Genomic DNA, 17,837 nt, shown 5'->3' with positions numbered 1-17,837 from the left:
CGAATGCACCTAATATACCAGAAAGATAGAAATATAAGAATGGCCCCGACAGACCGCCAATCACATCCCTACCATAAAATAAGGCAAAAGTATAAAAAAAACAGTGACTAGTAAACCTTTCCAATGTTAATACATCTCTAAAAAACGTACTTACATTGCTGTTTCCTGTTATTCCACCTACTGAGTCCCTTAACTATCATTCTCATGACAGTAATATTTGTTATTTCCTGTAATTCCTTTAATAGTAAATACATGTGCATATGACTGAATAGTCAGTCCGGCCATTGAGTTCCTTCAATTGCCATTCCTGAAGACCTCAAGATTAGACAGATGTTCACTTCTTCTCGAACAGAACGCTGAGATATGTATGATTATACAGATGTTCAATTCTTCTCAAACAGGAAGCTGAGATACGTACGATTATACAGATGTTCAATTCTTCTAGATCACTTAGCTGAGATACATAATTTACACCTAGAACTTAAAACTGCATTCACATTAATAGCACCATCTGTGTAACACAGCATTGGCATACATCCCTCCATTCAACATTAGCCAGATTTTCTTGACTTAAATAATCAATGTTGTAACATATTTTAGAATGTTCCAAGTTCCCAAAACCTAAGCAGCTCATTCAAAAGTCAACAAAATAAGAATTCATCATCATTACAACAAATTCAGGTTTCCCTAAGTTCACTCAAGAGAATATAAGTCTGTTCTATAGTTACCTTCCTCACACTAGTCGGCTGTCCATAATGGAGGACTACAAGCCAAGCATAATTTATGAAAGCACTAATTTCTATAACTAACCACGCCAAAAATTAACATTCTTTTCAACATTTCTGAAGTTCTGTTTCTACTAGCTTTTATTTATTTAGTACACTTCCCCTAGAGCAGATATCTTCACAAGCCCATGGCATGAAGCATTATTGCATTCTGAGCATGCATGCGATTCTCAGCTTGTGGAAATATAATAGAGTTCGGAGCCTCCACAACTTTATCTGTAACTTCAACTCCTCGTTCAGCTGGAAGGCAGTGCATGAAGTATGCTTGAGGACCTGCAAGCTGCATCAATCTCTCATCCACCTGCAAGCCATGATATAGTTTATGATGTTGATTGGGTTGTGGTAAACCACTTACTCATACTAACCATTCCTTCATTAAAGACAGTTCCAAGGATTGCAGTGAACCATTTCCTCATCCTAGTCTATCTATATGCGATCCCATATTTATTAGAATTCATTCAGAAATGCTAAAGAATCTTAATTTTTCATATGCTCCTAGGGAAAGGTATAATATTACCTGGAAGCCCTGAAATTTCTGCTTTCGAATCATAGCCTCCTCCTTTTGGCCCATGCTTGCCCACACGTCTGTGTATACAAAATCTGCGCCAATCACTGCTGCTTTCGGGTCATGCATTATTTCAATTTTGCTAACACCAGTACTTCTAGCATTTTCGACTGTGGTTTTATCAGGCTCAAAGCCAGGGGGACATGCACAAACAAAATGGAATGGAATCACAGAAGCCAGACGCAACCATGAATGCACAATATTATTTCCATCGCCAACGTATACCACCTGGAAACAGGGGGTTCAAATGTGAGAGGAGAGAGGGAGAGATGCACAGATAGAGTGAGAGAGAGTGAGAGAGAGAATTGAGACAAACACGGTTGAGGATATCTTCAATATATATTTTTCCTTCTCTTCCATGCCCCATGAGTGAGGATTTATATAGTACAAGATCTTTACAAAAAGCCGAATGGATGTAGGTACACCTACTTACCCCACCTAACACTCACACATTCACATTTCATATTACACCTTAAACACCACCTTCCACATTACACCAAACCCTCCCGTACACCTATACAGGTAACACCTGGCATGCCCGTGGGATAGTGCATTGGTTGTTGTACCCACAAGCCCCTGCCAAAAACTCGTTAACCGGAAACTCCATCGGTCTTCTCTTCTCTCACGGTCGGAAATCCCTCGACCGGATTACTGCTCTACGATTGATAACTTCGATCGGAGCTGGCTTGACACGAACCTTCTCATTCGGTCAGCATATCACACGATTGGATAACACACCAATCGGTTCGTCCACTATGGTAAAGTCTTTTAGGTTTCAAAATGATTGTGGGTGTATGTGTATACATATATATATTTCTACATTGGTGTGAGTGGTGATGATTTTTTGTACCATTGCTATTTCAAAATTCTATGTTGTACCCCTTCCTTTTTGAAATTTCATTGATTGCCTTTTATGAAATTTAGGCATATACTCTCCAGTTTTAGAAATTCTAATGGTGGGGGCCCTTGAGCTTTTGAAAATGTGTCCTGTACCCCTCTCTTTTTAGGTTTCTTTTTAGTTCTTTTCTTCTTCTAGCTTTCTTTTTCCTCGATTTTCCCCTTTTCTTCGTCACTTTTCCTCTTTTCTTGTCTCTTCTAATGGTCTGTCTTCTTCTTCCTCGCTTTCGCTCTTTTCTTATTTCTTCTTCTTCTTTTTTCTTTTGTTTCCTTTTCTCTATGTCATCCTCATCATGATCTTCTTCTTCATTTCTTCTTTGTTTCTTCCTCATTTTCCTTTCCCCTTCACCTTCTACTTCGTCTGTTTCTTCTTTCTCTTCTACTTCTTCTCATTTCTTCTTTTTCTGTGATGGTTCTTCTCTGTTTGTCGTCTTCCTCCTCGTTCCTCTTTTCCTTCTTTGCGTTTGTCTTCTCTTGGCCTCCTCTCTCCTATTCGGTGGCTGTCTCCACCCGCCAGCTCTGTCCGAAGGCTGTGTCTCTCTCGGCTTGCCGGCTCTGTCCGCTAGCTGTCGCAGTCTATAGGTCGTCTTTGTCTGTCGGTCGTGTCTGTCCAACGGTAGCCGAATCGTCGCTTGGCCGTTTCTGGACCGTCTCATGGCAATCATTCGGCTGTGTCTCAGCCACAAGCAATGGGCGCGGTTCGGTTTTAAGGCAAAGAAACCGAAAGGAACCAAAACCAAACCAAACCGTTTATGAACTCTCAATATTTAAACCAAACCATTTAAAACCAAACCGTTTAGGGAAAAGTTAAAACCAAGCCGAACCATTTAATAAAAAATTTAAACCTAACTACTTAAATCAAACAAATTAAATATCTAAATAAACAAAAATACATTAAATTAAATAAGCATTTAAGTTAAATTTAATAAATCAATAAAAGAAATTTTCATTGAACCATTAAATTAAATAAACATTTAAGTTAAATTAATTAAATCAATAAAAAACCATTAAATCAATAAACTATTAAGGTAAAAAAAAGATAACCATAAACCTTTAAACCAAACCTATAAACCTGAGTTTTAGAACCGAACCGTTTATAAAAAATCCAAACCAAACCAAACCATTAAAACTTTTGGAACCAATAAACCTTTAAACTATGGCTTAACGGTTCGGTTTGGTTTGAGCCGAAACCGTGCCCATTGCTATCGGCCACGACTCGGCCCATGGTTTGACTCTCGGCTTATCAACCATGGTTGGGCCGAATCTTGGCTTATCGGCCGTGGCTGGGCCGACCCTCGGCTTCTCAGCCGTGGTTGGGCCATGCTCGGCTGTTTGTGTCTCTCGGTCGCCGCACGGCCAGCACATATGTTAATATACCTATTGCGATTCATGATATGTTACTATTTTGGCCCACGGACACTGGCACGCCTGTGGGACAATGCCTTGGCACGTCGAACCCAATAAATCAAAATTTCCCATTCGTAAAAAACTTTGTTTAAATTAATTTAGTATATATTACAGTTAATCCTTAGTCAAAATGTGGAGGATTCCCTCCATCTGGTTTGGTTCGGCCATTACATCTTTTGGAATGGTTGCGGGGTCGGGTCATGGTGTGCTGGTGTTTTCGGCCGAAGTGTCTGTTGCAAGCTCCTTTTTGTCATTGCTCGGGAATATCGGTGAGGTTGGGGTGTGGCTGTCCGGCTTCATCGGTCGTTCGTCGACTGCGGCAGGTTGTTTCGGGGCATTATCGTTCAAGGCTTGCTCTATTTCGATCATCAGCAGCATTTGATCGTCGTTGAATTCCTCAAGGATGGTGCCGATAGCTTTGGTGTGGGCATCGGCTAAGGCATGAAAATCCTCAGTGAGGTTTTCTCGGATCATCTGTATGCTGTTGTCGTCCATCTTGTAGAAGTGTTTTCCTTCTTTCCTTCGGTTTTCGGCGTCCGCCCATAGGACTTGCAATTCGGCTGCTTGAGCCGACCATTGCTTCCAACCTGCAGCTAGTATTTCATCGACCTTTCTGTTTAATATCTGTGGTTGCTTCATGACTAACGCATTGATGTGTTACTCTCGTTTGTCATACATTGTTTGAAGAGCCAACGTCTCATGCTTGGTTTTTTCTATGTCGAGCCGTAATTTTGCCGTAAGAAGTTCGCAAGATGTATTGATTAATTGACCCTTGCCGCCGCTTCCTCCGATACTCTGTCGATTTGTCGGCTGAACTGTGTTCGAGCCTCCTCTAATTCTTTTATGTGCTTTTTTTACGTCTGTTCGCGTTCGTGGACAATATCCATTTTGTGTTTGTGGAGCTCATCAAATAACCGGATGCGCTTGTTTTCAACGTCTTTGTATTTTTGCAAAAATTTGCTCGATTGTACCTGCATTTCCACGAGTTCTGTTCAATGAGTTGATTTGTGCGGCCGCAATGTCCTGTATGGACGTAATAGAGTCGGCCGCTTTTTTTCTGCCTCCTAGACCTTAGCCGTCTATTCTTGTAGTGTCTTCGTAAGTTCGGCTTCCTTGTGCACGGCTTGCTCCTTGCTTTTGACGGCCTCCGCTTGTGCGTGCTCGTAGCGTTCTTTCGCTTTTTCTGCAATGGCTTTGTGCACGGCAATCTCTTCTTTGTACTAGCGAATGGTTCCACCAATATCTTCGTCGGTTTGCACGGTCGTTGTCGCCAGAGCGACAGGGCAAGGCACCATGGTCTGAACGGCTGTGTCGGTCCGTTCGCGCGCACCGGGCTGGTCCGTCCATGTCGCCATGTTGGTCTGTTCGGGCCGATGTGGTAAGTTCGTCTGCGTTGATTGGTCATTGGAGGTAGAAGGGGGAGGCGGTAGAGGGAGCGGGGGTGGGTGATCCCGTGTTCGAAGCTGCTGCTCTAATTTGGCCCGTTGTGCTTCAGAGGCCTGCCATAGATCTGTGTCAGCCTTTGCTTGCTTGCTTGTCTCTTTGTTACGGGTAGCCATGTCTTTGGCAGCACGCGTCGCTCTGTCCAATTCCTGGTAACCTTCGACCAATGTCGTGTTGAGATCTGGAAGCTCAATGGGTGTTCGGTGTTTCTTTGTGGCCCGTTTGCGTCCAGCCTTCCGTAGTTTCGGCTCATCATTTGAAGCCGGCTCCTTGTCTAAGGCCCTTTCTATAACCTGCTGCTCGGAGTGTTCCTGGGCCATGCGGGACGCAGCAGCTACTTGGAGACGAGCCAAAAAGTCGATGATCTCGTATGCCGTGCCATGTTGCAAAATTGCTCCGAGCTCGAATGCTTCTGCTGGCAGATCACGGAAGGTTAGTACTTCATCCTCCGAGAATCGTGATTGCTGGCCTTGCTCAATAGGTCTGTTGGGATCCATCGTGGTGGTTGTCACGATCGCGGCAGCTTCCTTCGGGATGGTAACCAATTGTTTGTTGACATCCGTCGTTCCATCCTTACTCTACTTGGATGCTTGTTTTTCGCGCTCCTGTTGTCGTTCGGTCTCCATTAACCATGGGACCTCAAGAACAGACTTTGGCTGTTCGGCCTGTTTGGCTGGTTTCGAGGGTGGTGTCAGGCAAGGTAAGGGTATTGCCCGTGCCGTCTTATCACAAACGCGTATAGTGATGTTGTCCCCGTCTTCGGTGTTTTGCTCTTCTTGGGTTGTGGAGAGGGCCTGGTTATCGTCATCTTACCACTCTTCATGCGACAACTGCAACGTTCGTTGTCGTTTAGCCCTAGGGGGTGGAGCAGGGAGCACCAATGTCTATCGTGGTGGTTGTGCTTGGGGATGGTACAGCACGGCAGTGTATTGTGCTAGTACGGGTAAAAATCGTTTCCCTGATTGAAAAGAAGTGATGACCGCTCAAACACCTTCACCGGTGATGATCCCCCAATCAATTGCTCCGCCGCGGTAGGCCGTAATAATCAATCCTGCTTTTTTCTTCGGCATGCCATAGGGGTTTGCGTGAATGCAGGCGTACTCGAGGAGGAAATGGGCTAGGTTCCCAAAGAACTCATTGGGACCTCCATGCGTGCGATGAGCTTTTCCCGAGAGTGAATACTCTCCAAAATGTTGTTCCAAGATGTGTTCACCTCCCCTCTCCAGATGAAGCGTTGCTTGGATCATGTTGTTGGAGATGGTGTCAGGGTGGATCCTTCTGGACATGGCCTGAGCTTCTGGGTGGGGAGGTGCATCGAAGACGTTGAGATATCCTGAGAGGCCGTGTCCGGACATCCAGGTGCGGAGTTCTTTAGAGACTTTGAGCGGCATGGTGAGGGCTAGAGAGTCAGGTAGATAGGGAGAAGGTTGTGGAGATGGAGAACGAGAGAAAGCTTGGTTAGAGAGAGTAGGCGAGTGAGAGAGTTCTGCGCAAAAGGAGCGAAAGCTTGAGAGCTCTTGCAAGTGTGGTGGTTTTGGCTGTTGGTGATGTTTTTGTGTGCATGCCTCGGTTCTTGAGACACGCCCTTGTGCCCTAGATTCAGAATCTTGCCTGCCATGCTGAGAGTTAAGGGCCACGCGTCGTGTGAACAGTTTGTACTTGCTTTTCTTGAACATTGTACCTCGGCTTTAAATAGTGTGCGGGTCTCTCTTTTTTTTCTTTTTCCTTTTTTTTTTTACAATAATATTGTACACGTGGCCGGTAGGTAGGGTTGTTACCGTAATCGAGGCGTGATGCCCTCGTAATCTTCTGTTCCACCTAACATCGTTTGGTCGAAATCATGCCGTTGGTTGGTAAAGGGGTTAGGTGGTGTCGTTCCACGGTACGGTTCCAAGTGAAACCCATTGACCCAATGCAGCAGCGCTTCGCCGGCCAATGTGCCGAGTTGAAAGGTGTCTTTGTACGTGTCGATGATCCAGAAAAGGCCATGTCCACCGGAATCGAAGCTTGCCGGACATAGCCCCGAGTTTTGTTTGGAAACCCAGGACCGGTTGCCCGATTTCAAAAGTTTTGTCCGGTATCCAACAATGTCTGTCAACGAAGGCTTTCCTTCGTCTCTAGCCGTGCTCCAATTGAGCCAGACTGGTAATTCGCTGTTCTCCGAGTTCGAGCAATTGGACCAGACGTTGGTGTTCAAATTCTGGTTCCGGTAATCGTTCGGCTATATGTACTCGTAAGCTAGCCAAAAAGGCATTGAGCCGATACTGGTTTTAAAGGTCGTGCGATAAGCCTTGTCCCAATCCGTACGATTCTCATTGACGATTTTCTTAAGAATGTTCTAAAGGGTTTTATTTGTGGATTCAACAAGACCATTACCTTGGGGGTAGTACGGGGTGCTTTTCTTATGTACAACGGCGTAGTGGGAGGTTAATTCGCGTATGATTCGATTGATGAAGTGTCCTCCTTAATCACTTACTAGCTTGATTGGACAACCGAAACTGCACCATAAATTTTCGTAAATGAATTTTGCGGTTGATGCTGCCGTGTTATCTTGAAGTGCTTTTGCTTCAACCCATCTGGTACAGTAATCGGTGCTACTAGTATATATTTGTTTCCAATGCGTGTGGTGGGGGGTTTAAAAGGGCCTACGAAATCCAAGGCCCATTTTTGGAATGGTTCCAAGGGAAGGATCGGCTGGTGAGGCATGCGGTCGCGCTCATTTGGTTGTCCCATCCGTTGACAGAAAGAAAGAAAGAAATAAAGATATATTAACGTCTTCTAAGGCCAAATTTAGCCCATGAGACAATTGGTTTACAACAAAATGAGTATTTAACCAGTCATCATAACTAAAATAAAATAAAGTAAACATAGAACTTAAGCTAAAAGAGTTCTAGTAGTGTATAATACGTGGTATACTCGATAAAGGAAATGACTTTACACTAATCCTAATTTTATTTCCACCCAAGCCTCTCAAAAAGAAGTGGGGGGTCAAAGGGTTTTGATGTGGGTGTGACCCGTGGTTCCAATGTAGAGAGTGCCCTAGCCATGGGTTTTAGGCGTGATAAAACCTAACTCAGAGAAGTGCATGAAGTGTTCCTTATAGTACAACATTTTAGATGGGAGTGGCTCTCATGGAGTGATCCATTTATACCAAGTGTAAATTTTCCATATGTCTTGGCATATTACTTTATTGCGGTCCTCATGAGAGATTAAAGTGTTATCAATCGTGTGGTTGTACCTAAGGGGAGGTAGGTTATTAATGTCTAGACCATTCACAAGAAGCCAACTCACCATCATGCTATACCATGAGCTAGTATAGCCGGACTCATACAATGATTGAGAGGCCTTAAAGGCTTGATGAGATATTCTATCATGTGGTTGGCTATGTATCCTATGAAGAAAGACTACAAGTTGGAAAAGTGTCTCTACTAACATTGGGGGTAACGTGAACTCAGCCCTAATAATGTCATGTGGTATTGTCGATTTGCTTCGGAGTTGGCGTGATAACATCATCACCAATGGTCTCTCTAATTGCGTCCACATGAAAGATGGTAATCGTGGAGCCCAAACCATTGATGCATACATGAGGGAGGGGGTCACTAATGAGTCAAAGAGCCACCCCTTTAGTCCGTGGCTCTTGAAAGTATGCTTGGTGGCATTCTCTCTAGGAGTGAGAGGGATGCATGTCCTCTCGTAAGTCTATCCTTCGTTGCTTGTGTCATCGAAAATTTACCTGAGCGAGCACTGAAAGTGACTCCGAGATAGATGTATGATCCAACCACCTCAACTAGGCTATGGGAGATAGTTAGGTGACACTTAGCTCTAACTTGGGCTGATGTGTGGAAGATAAGGACTTTAGTTTTCCCTAGATTCACTACCAATCCTTGTTGTGCACAAAAATCATGAGCATCCTTTTCCATGGTCGGCCACCAGAGCCCACTCTGCCAGATTTTTCGGGTTGTGGCATCGCCTGCATAATGCCCGCCCGCAATTCCGTGGTGAGCTTCCCGAAGTACCGCGTCTTTCTCGAATTGTCAAACTGCGCGCCTCCAGATGCCATCGAAGCTTTGTGATAAAGCGTTGTCGGGAAGTTTCGCCCGCATGTGTTACTTGGGCGGGATCTCAAGGGTCTTGGACTAGGGAGTACTCAAGGTATAAATATTTATTTATTTATTTATTAATCTTATAAATATAAAACACTCTTCAAACCCACTCTACGAACCCGTGGTGCACCTTTAGCACCTTAGATTATTACCCTTCCCCTTACATTTTGTTATCTTTTTCTCATTATACAAATTTACAAGTGCATGTGCAATGTTGCACATCCCCATTTTATTTGTCCTACTCGTGTTTCTCACCGTAGCCGAAAATCTTCACGACAGCGTATTCGTGAATAGACAGAAATTACGGCTTCGGACTGCTAACCGTTTCCGAGCGTCAAGTGTGAGGTGGTCCGGGGGAAGTCCCGTACTTAGGAATTGTGTCATTTCGGTGATCGAAGCGTCGTTAGGATCAGACTCGATGGGTGCTATGTCAATAGAGAATAGGGCGGCGTCTGGTAAGTCACCGTATTCTTGGTCCGACAGTTCTCCCATTTCCAAGAGGCTAAGATAGTCGGCAATCGCATGTTGAACTCCTGGTCGGTGTTGAATCTCGAAATCGAACTCCTGAAGGAGCAACATCCATCGTGCTAACCGACCAGTCAGTGCTTGCTTATTTACAAGGTAAAGTAGTGTTGAATGATCTACGTGGAATGTGAATTTTCGGCCGTGCAGATAATGCCGAAATTTCGTAATGCTATATATCATGCTGAGTGCTTCTCGTTCCGTGGAGTAATTCCTTTCTGCTGTCGAGAGTCGGCGGCTGGCGTAGTAGACTGGGCATTAAAGCACTACCAATCGTGATATCGGATGTGTCCACGAATACGTGAAAGGGCTCTGTCCAATCTGGGGGTTGGACTACTGGGGCTTAGGACAACATGACTTTCAGTGATTGGTATGTCGTGTCCTCTCGTTTTGTCCATCAAAAGGGCACCGTATGGACTGTTGCGTGTAAAGGGGTCGCGGAATCGGCAAGGTATCGGAGCATACGACTATGCCACCGTATTTGGCCCAGAAATGGGCTGAGTGCTTTGGCCGTGATGGGGGCCGGGGCATTCAAGATGGCTTGCACTTTATCTAGGTCCATAGCGATACCCTCTTTACTAACAATGTGACCTAGTAAAGCTCCACTTGTCACTTGGAAAGCACATTTGGCCGGATTGAGGCTGAGCCGTGCGTGCCGACATCTCTTGAGGCATAATCATTAAGTTTCCGATAATCCACACAAACCCGGATTTGTCCATTCTTTTTCGGGACGACCACAATAGGACTTAGCCATGTGGCCCTTTTTACCGGTCGGATGAATCCTACGCATAGTAATTTATCTATTTCGTCTTTTACTTTCGCCGCATACGGTATCGTCGTTTTTGAATTGGTCGTGCGTTCGTTTGAAGGTGTATCTGGTGTTGGTAGTACTGAGGATCTAGGCCTTTCATGTCGCTATAGGACCACGCAAACACGTCCTAATACTCCGTAAGCAATCCTATTAAGGCCGATCTGTCGCTTGTTGCCAAGTCTTTGGCAATTTTTACAGTGTGTGGCTCGGAAGGTGAGCCGAGGTTGACCTCTTCTAAGGTGGAGGCTTTTACACGTTGCGATATTGCTAATTCGCGGTCAAGTGCGTCTCAAGCTTGTTGAAGTTCTTTTATTGATGCCGGGTTAGGTTCATGGGAAACTTCGTGATCGATGGCGTTGGCTACGTAGGGTTCGGACGTCAATTTCAAAAAGCGGGACTATCATAGGGTGCTCATCCAGGAACGAGTTCATCTCGTCATCCGCAAGACCATCTAACATATGGACTCCTTCGGCGTACAATGGGATGTTGTTAGGAGGAGTCGGGGTCTGTGCTTCCGTAAGAATGCGGACTTTAGTTTTCCCGCGCTGAAATGAGATTATGTTACGCTGCCAGTGCTGCTTGATGTTGGCGGTACACAGCCATGGACGTTCAAGCAGGAAGGGGTAAGCGCCAGGGGCCTCTAAGCGTAAGATTACGGCTGACACGGTAAAAGCGTGTCCTCCCAAGGTAAATTCCATGTTTCGGATGAGGCCTATCGGGTGTATCAACCGTGTATCTACCATTCGTAACCAGAATGGACACAGCTCCCATTGAGTGATGTTGATCTTGTTGCATGTTGCTTTGCTAATGACATTGACACCTAACCCACCATCAATAATGCATTCAGGAACTTCGTGACCGCGTAAGATGAGTTGTACGGCTGGATTTTGTGAATCCATCAAAGGAGATCCTGGTGTCGGGGCCGTGAGGTTTACGGATAGATGCAACGGATCCCGATTTGTGAGGGAATGGACCGTCTCCTTGAAGTGAGGTAATAGGTGGAGCAATTTATGCAGCGGCATCCGTTCATTGGATTTCGCTATGTCGGCTTTCATACGGTCTATGTTGGCGCTATTGGCTGCATCTACCCAGTCCTTAGCATGTTGCCGAATAGAGTCCTAGATGTCCCACTGCGATTATTGCGTGGTCTTACTACGTGTGGTCACCTGTTGCACGTCGACCATGATCATGTTTACTGCCGGTGCTTTGCCCGTATTGTTGGTAGGGCACTCGTTGGCGTAGTGGCCTGGTTGATTGCACTTAAAGCAGGTGATGGGTGTCGAGGTACTGGGGTCGTCGTGCTCGAAGTGGGTTTGTGGTGAATATCCCTATGGAGGGTTGACCCAAGCCTCCATTGGGGGTTGCGCCAATTATTGTCGCATTGATTATCGCGGCGGCGATTGTCAAAGTGTCGACAGTTGCTGAAATTACGGAAACCATGATTATTTCAGAATCCACGATAATTCTGTTGGGCATCGTGGCGGTAATCCTTGCAGCAGTGGTGGTGATCCTGATGACAGTGCCAGTGCTCGTTCGTGTGGTGTGGTTGATTGGGGTAGCAACAGGGCTCGGAACGATATTGGTTTTCTTGATTGTAACACGCCGTGTCAAAGGTACCCCCCGTGTTGTAATGTGGCCGGTTTTCTTCCCACGGCCGTGTCGCCTTTGTGTTCGGTGGGGGTGGTTGCGCCTGATTGGGAAGAGGCTCAATTTGGTGAACTGGGGCCGTGTTCCTTCAGTTCAGCATGTTATATTCGCACTGCTCTACCGTATGGACCCATGAATGGCAAATGGGGCAGTGTGGTCGTGAAGGACAGTCAAGGGCAAAGTGCCCAGATCTGGCGCATAGCGTGCATTGTAGCGCTTGCTGGAACTGTGTTTCCTCAATCGTTGGTAAGGTAGTTTGAAGCGTGCCCATTGCGAATGAATTGCTATGATGTGCCCTATCGAGCGCAAGAACGCGGGCAACTACTTGCTCGATGGTTTGTTGTGAAAAATCCGTGAGAGCCAACGTCGTGCCTAAAGGCTCACGGAGGCCGGCTAGGAACGCATCCTTTAGATGGTTTGCGGAGACATCATGTGCCAGTTGGCGGTAGAGATCTTGAAATCGGAGAACAAACTGGGATACGGTTTCGTTGGGTGCCTGTGTGATTGATTGTGTAAAATTGCCGAAGCAATTCCCGTTTGGGAATCTCCCGGTGGAATAATTCCAAAAACTGTGTGGACGTCCTGGAATGTGGTAAACTCCCCAGGATCGTACCGGGAATACCAGCATGCAGCGGAGCCGTTGAGGGAGAGAGTGAATTTGGCAATTTTGGAGGCGTTGATCTCCGCATCAGTCAGCCGTTGTGTCAAATGGTTGGCTTGCCATTTGTTGAGAAAGGAGCGGAGGTGGGCTTCGGCATCCAGGCCATCCGTGTAGCGTACATAGGGGTGATACGGCATTGTATCAAGATCTGGGTCGTCCAGAAGGGCCGGGAAAGGGTTGCTCTCCGGTGGAGGTCAGACTTCCGGAGGACTTGGAGGGGTAGCAATATCAAGACCGATATGTGACTATGAGCTTGGGATTACTGGTGGCGAAGATTGGGTTTCCGGATGGACTGATGGCAAGGCTCGTGATTCCGGGGACGAATGTTGTGTGAGCACAGAGTCGGCCGTGTCCTCGGCAGGCTCTGTGCGGCAAGACAATGGCCGAGAGTGAGTACTTTTGTTGGGCGCGGTTCTAGCGACTGGGATTACCACCACGTGAGTTCATTGTGCTACACATCGTGAACCGGGCATGCCAAATTGTGTTGCCCTCCTCTCCGGAGGCAACACCTTCGATTCCTAACCGGAATCGGACCAAAGGATTGTGGTACATGGTGGTCAGATCGCTTTTACGAAACGGGATGCCACCCTACAAATTACGTAAGAGGATACCCCTCTATGCATACACGATAGGGAGAGATAGGTTACTTAACAATTATTGAAAGCAAACAATGACACAATCATAGACCCAACACTGTTTAGATTACGAAATGAGTAGTGATTATAGTTACACGGCTGTCTGCCGGAATGTATCAGATACACTGTAGTAGGATTAATTATGTAGTAACCTCAGACTTCTCTCCTATATGTCTCTCTTCTTCCTTCGATCTGCTGCTCCTTATATAGATGTTCCTTGGAGCGCTCCTTCTTCTTCCACGTTTTCGGCTGTGTTTATTTTGGTTGCTTCTGATTGCTTTCGGTTGTTTACCTACTGCTACTTAATACCTATTGAGATTCACATATGTTACTATTTTGGCCCACGGACAGCACTCTGTACTGTGTTTACCTTGATCAGGGTAAAAAAAGTCTCGGGCGCAAGTCGAATCATGCTATAGCTATCAAAAGCAATATGCTGCAATATATATAACGTGGAAACCATGAGAATCTAAACATAGATTTTTCTATGCTCTAATAATCTGGAACCTTTGCTAGGAGTAAGCCAACCTAGATAAAGCTAACACTCACTCAAAAAGAGACATAAGGGCAGTTGAGAAAATACAACCCTAACAAGGAAATTTTATGACTGCAACCTAGGATCTAATACACAAACGAGCTGTTAGGTAGCAGAAGTAGAAAATGAAAGAGGCATAATAATATACTAAAAAGCAGAATTGAACCTCAACTCAAACCAGATTAGGGACTCCTGCTTGTATGGAAGGTGGAGGGCTGGGCTGCAAGATGAAAGATACCATAGTTAGGCTGTGAGGATAAGGGCCAAAAACTCCATGCCTATGCCCTAACCCTCTACAGCATCATCACCTGCAGATTCAAGCATCTTCTCTCCCCTGGGGCAATATAGTTCTAGCAAATCCCACTACAATGGAGGTAATCATTCTCCTTATGCAACAAAGATTTTCTAGATTCCAAAACAGAATTCTGCATATGTTTAAATAAACGCCCAGAACTCACCTTTACACCTTCGATCTTGCCTCTATACTCTAAAATAGTGAGAGCATCAGCCATGATCTGGCAGGGATGATTGTAATCAGTAAGTCCATTTATAACAGGAACACTCGAATGTTTTGCTAAATCAAGAATATCCTGCAGGCACGATAGAAAATTGACAAATCAAACAATAGAAAATAATGGATGGATTAATGCATGAAGAGACATATACCTGGTGAGCAAATACACGGCCCATGATAAGATCATTATAGCCGGCTAGGACCCTCGCAATGTCCCGAGTCTCCTCTCTTTTACCCATTTGAATATCATCTGGGCCTAGATAAATAGCATGGCCTCCTAGCAGGTAAAACCCAGTCTCAAATGAGACCCGAGTCCGCATGGAAGGTTTAGTGAAGATCATGGCCATGGATTTTCCAACAAAAGGCTTAAAAGATCTATCACCAGACTTCAGCAAGGACTTAATCTCTACTGCTCTGTTGAGAATATGGATAATAGTCTGCTTGTCGAAATCATCAACTTGCAGAAAATGCACTGCGGTCTTCTTTTCTGAGTGTACCAAAACAGAATTGAATGGGCAGTTCAATTTAGCAGAGCTAAATATATCATCATTTAAAATGAACATGGCATGCATTTACCTGACCCGCAATGTAACACATATTTCCCTAAATCTCCATTATCCCTTTACAAGACCAAACTATCATTCCGTCTTATGCTTTCAGAAAAAGGGAGAGAAAAAAGGTAAGGTACAAAACCAGAGCCAACAGACAATATCCAAAAATTACAGAATATACTCATCTAGCAGGAAAGTGCAGTCAAGTTTTGTGAAAGAAAAACTTGAGAAAGAAGGTAGCGCAGAAAATCCCCAGTGACAGAAATTCAAGAATCAAATACAATAACATAAAATACAGTCATCTAGCAGGAATCCAAACACAAAACATGAATCTACTCATCTAGCATGAAAACAGTGGAGAAATAATGCTCTCAGATATGTAGACCTAAGATACAGAGCTCATAAAGAAGAGAACCCATAAATACACTCATCTAGCAAATCCAACACCATGACAAATGTTCTAAATTCTGCCCAACATTTAATACCCTAGGTATGTACATGTTCATAAAGAAAACACAAAAATACTCAACAAGTAGAAAAACGGTAGAAAACTGAAAACCTAACATCATGAAGCATATCATTAATGCTTTAAAATCTCCTAGTATCCTGAAGTATGTGCATGCTTACAAGGTGTTAGAAATCATGTTCAAAGCTGACTTTGTAAAGAAAGATTAAAGAATTCAAATACAAAAACAAAAAGATAATCATTTTGCACACGAAACAATAAGGAATGAAACATGAAGCATCAGAATGCATCAGAATGCATCAGAATGCATCAGAATCTCACATCTCTAATACCTAAGGTGTCTGTATATTAAATAAGAGAAAAAAATCTATAATTCATGTCTTACATTCAGAGGAAAAGGTACCCTCACTGACTAAAGTTTAGGATGAGACTTTGTGTTGACTAGAGAGAAAACGTTTATTAAGGTGACAAAATCAAGCACAAAATACCTTGGTCCCACTCTCAATTCTTAAACAACAATAGAATGAAAAGACATAGTTTCCCCATTACAAATTGTTTCAACATAGGTTTCTATTATTTGTTGCATGGAAAGGAATTGCGAACACTTGTTCCTGAGGAGGGCGAAGACAGATGTTCATAAAAGGCTCCAGCTAAATCAGAGAAACGCAATATATGTACAGAAAAACAGGGCTACACAGAAATGGACGGAATTCACACCTACAAGTTGTTGGCAGGAGACGCTGGTTTGAGAGACAATTCTGTTTCTTCTTGCTCTGAGGCGCGATGAAGGCCGTGCAGCAGAGTCAGAAAATGAAGTACTTGCGAGAAGCCCATCTTTGCTTCCGAGAAGCCCAGCCTGCACATGCAGCAACAGCATCCTTCCCCTTCTCTATCTCTCCTTCCTCTGCTCTCTCTCTCTCTCTCTCTCTCTCTCTCTCTCTCTCTGTGGTACCCACCCCACCCTCTTCTCACACGCATATTATATTATCTTATTTTATTTTATTTCATATTATTAGTCTCGTCTACCTATCTTATTATCTATATTTTCATATATGTACATATATGTATCCCTATGTTGTAGTATGGGAGACGGACGTTATGTAATGCCATTCAAAAACCTGAGGAAATGATCCCCACCCGCTCTAACATCCAAGAATTCCACATGAGAATACCTTTAAGCTTCTTTATATAGGCTTTCACCCCATGTCTATTATCAAACATGAAAGCATTGCGCATATTCTAATTGTGTTGTAGATCCCAATAACGTAAAAAATTGAAACAATATCTCCATCAGATCATCATTCGAACCATTTTGAACATATTTTGAGAAAAAATCCATCGTTGAGGTCTCAAACAACAACGCTATAGGACATTTAATGAACCAATGTGTACTATCCTCCAATGGAACGGTCCAAAAGAAACAAGCGTCGGACCCTAGTCCTCGTCTCTTTAAGGCTAAACCTAATGGGAGCCCGCTACCCACCAATCATGACTCTCCATATGAATGCCTTTGCACGAAATGGTAGATGGGAATGCCAACTACGTTGTAATATTTTCCACGACCTTGCATCTGACTTACATACATTCTACAACTTTGATGTTTTAGGAGATAGCCAAGATAATGATGCCATCGCATGATGATACAATATATTTGTAGTGACCTGTAATAAGTGTGTACCATCTTGTAACCGCCAATCCACCCAAGGTGCAAAATTTGTTTTCAATGGCAAAGATCCTTGCAACAATGGTATATCTTGTAATTTCTCCCAAATAAATCCATAATTTGGGGGAATACATAACCATCGCTTGGCATCTTCAAAATCCGACAACCATTGAGATTCATTATCAACCACATCTTCCAAATGTACAATCCCCAATCGAAATAAACGATTGAATTGAGATCTTAACTTCTCTTTCCCATGCCAAAACAACACTCAAGAATAAACAAGCAATTCATTTTGTAATGAATTACAATAATCTCGATCACTTGACGGTCCCCATTCAAAAAGAGATAATGCATCTTGCCATGATCTTACCAAATGTTGTCCACATACAGAATGTTGAATCTTTAGAGGAATACTTCCATTGCATAATGACCGCCAAGATGCTTGAATCTTTGTTTTCCCGTGCACCAACCCTTCATGCTCAATAAAATATTGCATCATAGATATCCATGGTTGATCTTTTTGACATATATCACGTAATAATGCAAATCTACAAGCCATCAAATGCCTTTCCAAATCCCAAAATATTGTTGCACCACCTAACCTTTTAGGAGTAGCCAAATGCTCCCAT

General features: G+C 44.1%; 1 protein-coding gene across 3 annotated transcripts; it reads right to left on the bottom strand.

Moving 5' to 3' along the window:
* Positions 1-613: 613 nt before the first annotated feature.
* OTC (ornithine carbamoyltransferase) lies at positions 614-16,482 on the bottom strand. 3 transcript variants are annotated; one of them, XM_087337407.1, is made up of 5 exons: positions 16,260-16,482; positions 14,678-15,012; positions 14,470-14,601; positions 1,303-1,578; positions 614-1,086 (listed from the first exon to the last, which is right to left on the bottom strand). In XM_087337407.1, the coding sequence occupies exons 1-5, from the start codon at positions 16,417-16,419 to the stop codon at positions 904-906; spliced, it is 1,086 nt and encodes a 361-aa protein (XP_087193533.1). In that variant the 5' UTR covers positions 16,420-16,482; the 3' UTR covers positions 614-903. The 3 variants fall into 3 exon arrangements, with proteins under 3 accessions (XP_087193533.1, XP_087193534.1, XP_087193535.1); XM_087337408.1 differs by having other exon boundaries at positions 14,678-15,004; positions 16,264-16,482; XM_087337409.1 differs by lacking the exon at positions 16,260-16,482 and adding an exon at positions 15,102-15,240.
* Between the last annotated feature and the right edge of the window lie 1,355 nt (positions 16,483-17,837).

The sequence above is a fragment of the Azolla caroliniana genome, unplaced genomic scaffold (assembly GCF_043228905.1).
Source record: "Azolla caroliniana isolate FFs.n. ecotype wild unplaced genomic scaffold, voAzoCaro1.0.p SCAF_34, whole genome shotgun sequence".
In the NCBI taxonomy this organism is placed as follows: Eukaryota; Viridiplantae; Streptophyta; class Polypodiopsida; order Salviniales; family Salviniaceae; genus Azolla; species Azolla caroliniana.
This window is presented reverse-complemented; position numbering and strand designations above follow the sequence as displayed.

Coding starts and splice junctions, on each gene's coding strand:
- OTC (XM_087337407.1), bottom strand. CDS start 16,419: ATGCTGTTGCTGCATGTGCAGGCTGGGCTTCTCGGAAGCAAAGATGGG. Junction 15,013..16,259: donor CTCCTGCCAACAACTTGTAG/GTGTGAATTCCG, acceptor TGGTACACTCAG/AAAAGAAGACCGCAGTGCAT. Junction 14,602..14,677: donor GCCGTGTATTTGCTCACCAG/GTATATGTCTCT, acceptor TCGTGCCTGCAG/GATATTCTTGATTTAGCAAA.